We start from the raw sequence: 6,907 nt of genomic DNA on the forward strand, positions 1-6,907 counted from the left end.
TCGTGTTGTTTGCTGCACGGACTCCTGCCAGCAAAGCGTTTCCTTCCCTGGGATGAACCCTGTTGGCTACAGGACCCTCCACAGCCCAGCAAACAGCCCCATCACCATGCTCCATCTTCAAGACCTGAGCTACCCGAGGTAAAAGCACCAGGATCCTGGCTGCAGAAAATACACGTGAAAGTCCAGCATCTTCTGAGAAAAAGAAAAGAATAGCTGCTCCTTATACTACCACTGGAAAGAAACCCAAGCAATACTGTTTCTGACTTTATACCCGTTTTTACAATAGCTCAGTGGTGCGGGTCTCAGGAGGTGTTTATACACATGCTCCAGGGTGGGGGCGCTTTAATTAGAGCCGCTTTAATTAAAGCACCCAGAGGGTCTTGTGTATCGGCATCAACTGGCAGTGGGGGCCTTTAACTAAAGCTCATTGAACGAGCTTTAGTTGAATCATTTTTAAGTGTGGAGACGCTGATACACAAGTCACTGGAGTCTGCTGGAGCGTGGTAATTACCGTGCTCTGGCAGACTCGATTAATTAGTCGAGGCTGCACCGATGCACTGTAATTACAGCGTATTGGAGCAGCCTTGCTGCTCGTGTAGAGGCGCCCAGGGAGCCGGAGGCTCTTTAAACACTTCCCGGCGAAAGGGATGCAAAAAAGATGCTCTCCCGCAAATCCCAGTTAAGCTAACCCAGGGATGTGATGCTTAGCATTGCATCGAGAGTCTGTTTTCTCTATAATCCAAGTTGAATCTTTATAATCCAAGTTAATTGTGGGCTACTTTTTTCTTTTATTTTTACATATAGAGAACAGGAGAGAGACAGCAAGAGAAAAAGGAGCAGAAGAGTGCATGTGTAGGGGGCACATAAGGATGAGGGGCGTAGATCTGCTCGCAGCACAGCTGTCCGAGGCAACCGAACGGCGCGTGCGTGTCGTGGCGGGACTCGGAGCGCCGCCTGCTCCGGTATCAGGGGGGCCGTCAGGATTAACCGCATTATTTTCCATCCGAAAGCCATGTGGCTCCCTGTAGTAAACACACTGTGTACAAAACAGGCTAATGCTTCGTGGATTGAAACCACTGATGAGGAGGAGTGGGAGCTCCAATGATCTGTTTCCAAAGGGATGCAACCTTCACGTACACACAAGATGCACAGATGCTATGCAGGGATGAAAAAAAAGGAACACACATACACAAAAACCCCACCGTTACTCGAGAGAACCGCCCTGTTCCCGTGCTGCTTGATAATACTGCACACCTTGGCCATAACATGCTGGTTCACATATTGAAAAGGGCGTCTAACCTCACTCTATTTTCCTCCTGGGCTGTTACATAATACAGAGGTCCACCTCCTTTCCCAAGCACAAAACATTTCTGAATAGCTGCATTCTTGTCTTTGTACAAGCCAATAAGTACCTACACTGCACGCTCCAGCTGCTTTGGGAAAAGCATCGGCTGAGCCCTCCCTTAACCACTGGTCTAGGGCAAGCAATCCTTACTGCCACTCCTTTGAAACTCATGGGGAAACTGAGGCACAAGGAGGGCAAGTGACTTGTCAGCATTTAAGGTGGGGATTAGCCTCCAAGGTTTCTGCTTAACCGGCAGGAACGCGCCGCCTCTGACAACAGGGGCAAAATCAGAGACCGCCGTTGAAAATGCAGACTCCAGAGTAGGCAAGAACTGCTCTCTTCTCCAATCCATAGGAAACTAGGGTCGGAAGGGACCTCAGGATGTCCAGCCCCCTGCAAGCACATCCACGAGCCAGGGTCCAGCTGAACCTGCTTTTAAAACCGGAGCCTCAGAAAGCCATCACTTCAAATGCACGGCCCTCCACTCCGGGTGCATTCGGTTCGTGCCCACGGGGCCCGGCTCGCAAGCAAGGTGGAGCAGCATCAGCTTCCTGACGTCTCCCAGCTGCCCCCGGCGCTCGGGTTGCTTAGCAATCGCAAGCTCTCGGTGCAAAGATGCAGCGGCTGCAGGTCTCTCTCTACCATAAAAGAAAGGGAGCATCTCAAAACGAAGAGCAGCGGGAGAAGAGCGAATCCAAGGCATCTGATGGGATTTTCGTGTCGAAGCAGGCACGGCCGATTAAGATCCCACTGTGCTACTTCTCAGGGCAGGAGGATCGCAGCAGCCGCACAAGCAGCCCCTACTATTTTCAGGATGTATGAACATGCAAGAGACAACACTCGATAGCATTCGCTTGGCCACAGGGATGCTGGCAAAACCTGACCTGAGTTTTTAAACACTGGGGGCCTGCAGCCCAGGGCTTTTGCTCGCATCGATAACGAGCTCCCAGAATCGTCAGCATTCATTTAAACTTCATAAGTTGTCTGCAGGTCGCCTTCTCTCCGCCCTTTCCTCGGGTATCACTAGGGACCTACTTAAACCAGTGACACAAAGGGCTTTTCACGGCCCGTGCGCAGCGCACAGAGCCGATTTCACGGGCATTTTGTGGTGGCCCTGCCCCGGCGGCCCCATCCCTTGCTGCCGACTGGCCGAGAGGCAAAAACCACATAATTAAATAGCAGATTCCACAGAAATCTCTTATAAATGACTGTATTAAGTATTCAATTTAAATCTAAATCTTTAGAGTCCAGTAAGCTTTTTATTTTTTTCTTCTTTTGGGGCCGATTCCCCGGGACATCACGACCAACGCCATTTTTCACGGCGATCTCGAAAATCGCGGAACTGCGATTTAAGGAGGTCCCTCCTTATCGTGACAGTTAAGGGGCAACGTGCAATACGCTGCATGGCAGCACGGCCTGCATCTAGCGCTGAACCTGCTGCAACCGCTGTGACCTAGCCCGTGGGAACGGGGCCCAGGCGAATGAAGCCCTAAAACAGCTCTGATCTTGGCCCCACGTCTATTTAAAAGAAAGCTTTTGAGAGGTTCTTGTGCATCTGTCCCTGGATGTGTTTTATGCAGGCTGCATGACCTTGTTCTCTCCAGCTTTCCTCTTAGCAGCCTGTACAGCTGTGCTTGTCTGCAGTCGAGGCAGGGACAGTCTTTCTCTTCATTTTTCCGGCTCTGACCAGCTGCTGGTTCTCCATCAAACTTGAGCTGCTTTATTTTTCCAGACCCTGCCCCAGTGTCCCCAGGGGCCTGCGCTGCACAATACATAGCTGATTACCTTCGAGCTCAAGACTCAGCTCCATGATCAGCTGCTTGCAGAGCTCTAATCGCACACTCATGGAAACGGGGATGCAACGGTACCCCAGGGGCCCAAGAAACGATGAATCCCATTGAATGAAGTGATTGTGACAACACCCAATATCGTCACCTTGGCAGCTGGAGGCTGCATAAATTGACTGTCCCGCTCATGTCACAGTTTGCAGGTAGGATGCAATACGATTTTAGAATTGCCCACCCAGCATGAAACCTGCTTGGGCTGCTGAAAGCCTCCGGTACCACCTCAGTGCAGAGTGGGAATGCGTCAGCAAATCAATCATTCCCTGGTCCCTGCTCCCATCTGCATTCATATATAGAAAGTGTATGCACGGCATTCATGAACAGGCCACGGTGTGTGATGGAAACCCTGAACGGAGCAGCCAGACACCTCACGCCGGCCGTACAAAACAGCTGGGGACAGAGTTTTAACTCAAGAGCGATGCATCAGTTCCTCTTCTACCTCCGGTTCAGAGCCGTGCACGGAAAGCCGACTGCCCAGGCACTGCAGCAGGGGCTGCATTTCAGCCACCGTTTCCCCGTCACTCCAAATTTTCCAAGTGACGACAAGAAAAGCGGCTCCAAAGCAACGCGACGTAGCTCAGCTTGGTACAGTAGAAGGTGTTAAATGCAAAAAACCCCCACTCCTGGGGCTCACAGCCTTTCCTGTCCAGAGGCTGCAGCACCCCACTCCTGACGCTCACAGCCTTTCCTGTCCAGAGGCTGCAGCATACCGCACAACCCCAGCTGCCTTCGGGAGCAGGGGATCCACATCTGGCAGGCAGGCAGGCTGTGCGGCTCTCTGACCTCGGGAGCAAGGAGGGTGGAGAGCAAGGGGCAGGACACAGCCCGTTCAGGTGGAAAATCCTCCCCAGCGCTGTTGCTGTTTAAACAAACGTGCAGGCGAGAAGCTGCAGTGCTGAGCGCGGGCTGTGAGGAGGCACAAATGTTTCTAAATATATAGACGGAATATTTGCTCCCCCCACCTCCCTCTTCTTTGCTCATTTGTACAGATCGGAAGGAACAGTGCATCCACCTCCCCCGGTGCTGCGCAGCTGGAAGCGATGCCTTTCTGCTGAGATACAAAACCCAGACCCTGCTGCTCCCGTCTGCATTATAAACACTGGAAGCATTGGCAGAAGCCTTTTGCTCAGCGCTGCCAATGGACTATTCACTTCCTCCCTCCCAGCACGGAGACAGGCACACTTGGGCAATGAGGACATATGGTCTAAAGGGCTACCTGGTATAAATTACTTTGATTAACAAAGCGAGCAGCAGTGCAAAGGAAGCCTGGAGTGCATCAAAGGCCCCCTTTGGTGCATCGGGTTTGCTGAGCAGCTCTGTTCCCTTAACCCCTTCTGTGCTCTGAGAAAAGCCCTGCATCCTGGCAGCTGCTGCCTTACTGCCAGAGGCTATGCATTACTCCTGTCTATGCAGCCTCTGCGCTGCACCCAAGTGCCACCAGGAAGCAGGCTCTAGCCACGCACTCCCGCTCTGCATACGCATCTCCTGGACACGAAGCAGCTGCATCAGGGGCTGGGTGCATGTTCAGTGCCTCTCTCAGGCATGCTCCCTGGCACGGGCTATGGGCTGCACTAGCGCAGCAGCAATGCTGTTGTTTCCAGACTGCAAGGCATGCACATCTGGAGCATGGGGATGGGGGAGCTTCACATTAGCCTCCAGATATGTCCTTAGCAGCCACGGGGCCAAGTGGGAACATCCTCCTCCACTCCACCCTGTGTCCTGCTCTTCCTTTTCCTGCCACCATGCTAGTCACCGGGGCATCTATCAGACTGAGATATGCCCAGTTCTGGCATGGCAAACTCCCATAGGCATGACGTTGCCGAGGCAGGAAAAGACCATTTACCGTGCTCCGGTCAGGTGTCCAACACTCACCGTGACGGCTTCACCAGAAGCTTTGCCTCATGAGCAAAGGGAGCAGTGATCTTCAAGCCCCGGCTAACAGGACCCGCAGCTCCTCACGTGGGTCAGTCACTCCTTGGGCAACCCCATTTGGCATTTCTCTTGGACACGGTGAAATGGAAACGCGAGAGTCCCCAGCTCCGCATTCCCGCACCTGGGAAACCGGCTTCGGAAAAGCCTGTCATTCATTTCAGGGAAGAAACAAAGGAGCTACCCTCTCGACCTAGACGTAATCCCTTTGCACCAGTACTTCACCTCCTGGGCTGGCCCCAGCTGCTTCAGAAGTGGACAAAACCCTACGTGCGGCTGTTACAGGATAACCTGCCCGTGGGGCTGACGTAGCTTCTTCACAACTCAAGGCTGTTAGTGGCCGACTTATGCTCCGAAACTTTGTCTCCGCTCTTATTTTCATATCTGAGATACTTCTCTGGCCCTATTTCTGTTATATTCAAGCACCTATCAAACTTGAATTTATTGCTCTCCTCTCCCACACAGCACCCCTGCAATTCAGGCCAGAGATATTCTCCCCATTTTACAGAGGAGGAGCAGAGGCACAGGTTACACAACTTAACCAAGGACATACTGTTAATCTGTAGCAGAGCTGGGCACTGAAACCACCTCTCAGAGCAAGGGACTGAACATAAGTCTCCCAGAAATGCAAAACCAGGGCCGTAACCACTCAGTCCTCCTCACCAGAAGCCAAATGTACAGAACTACATAACCGAGAAGCAGCCCAAAAACAGCCGCAGGCCCCAGCGGTACTTGCAATAACTGAATTTGCTGCTTTTGATTTTTTTTTTCTCATAACTTTCCTTCTTCTTGCAGGGCAGCAATTCTGTTTAGGAACCAAGCAAACAAAACAAGATGTGGCCCTAGTTCGGTGCCTGTCATCTCTCACCTGTTTGGAGTAGCCACCGTAGATGATTACATTGCCTTCTGGAGTGGTAGACATTTGGCAGCCAGACCTCGGGGCAGGGCCGATGCCGGAGGGAGACAGCTTGCTCCACGTGAACGTGTCCAGGTTGAAAGCATACACATCGTTGTAGTAGATGTAGTCTCTAGTCAGGGCAAAGGAGCACACAGAGAGCTGTTACAAGAGACTACCGGTTAGCGCAGGATAAAACGTCACCTAAAGAAGACCACAGGGAAGTTTGGAAGAGGTTGCTTGTTCTGCCCGTCAAAGGTGGATCTTTTGCTACAGCATAAGGTTGCAATGGCAGAGCCACGATCTGCACCAGACACAGCTGTGCTGCAACAGGCAACCAAAACTTCCCCCCAATTCTCTGCTCTGCATCAGCCCTGGCTACAAAACCAGTCGCGCCAACTCCAGACAGAAAGCTGTCCCACCAGCTTATCACCTGAAAGCAAGGGGCATCAGAAGGTGTCCCACACAAAGACTAAAGAGCTTACTCGTTAATTTATCTAATTGATACAGGAAGAACTCGAGGTGACCGGGGTCCATTTGTATCCTCCAGGGAGTGAAGCTCCTGTACCCACACCAGGTAGCTCAGGGCAAGCAAAGAGTGACGATGCGACAGAACAGCGCTCAGCGTTGATGAACCCCCCGCGTACAGACTCGGCATCTCAACATCTGCAGCCTGTGCCGCGCTCCAAGCTGCCTTGGCCCTTGCTAATACAGCAGCGCACAAGTGAGCTATGATGTTTCTACTATACTGCAGTCCCAGCAGTGACTGCAGCAGTGGCATACCCAACCGTGGCCTGTAATCTCCTACTTGGGGAGGAGATGTTGGACAGAGGGCTCGTTAAACAAGCAGGCACGGCTTAACGAGATCAGGGGTCTGGAAGTGGAGGCATTCCT

The 6,907-nt window shown here is 52.2% G+C and overlaps 1 protein-coding gene across 1 annotated transcript in view; it reads right to left on the reverse strand.

The window, feature by feature from the left end:
- Positions 1–6,907, reverse strand: part of KLHDC4 (kelch domain containing 4) — a 31,505-nt gene that overhangs the window by 6,517 nt on the left and 18,081 nt on the right. The window contains exon 7 of the mRNA XM_025203110.1: positions 5,987–6,146. Within this exon, the coding sequence (XP_025058895.1) occupies positions 5,987–6,146 (160 nt within the window). The remainder of the gene's footprint in view (positions 1–5,986; positions 6,147–6,907) is intronic.

Source organism: Alligator sinensis, unplaced genomic scaffold, assembly GCF_000455745.1.
Source record: "Alligator sinensis unplaced genomic scaffold, ASM45574v1 scaffold228_1, whole genome shotgun sequence".
Classification (NCBI taxonomy): Eukaryota; Metazoa; Chordata; order Crocodylia; family Alligatoridae; genus Alligator; species Alligator sinensis.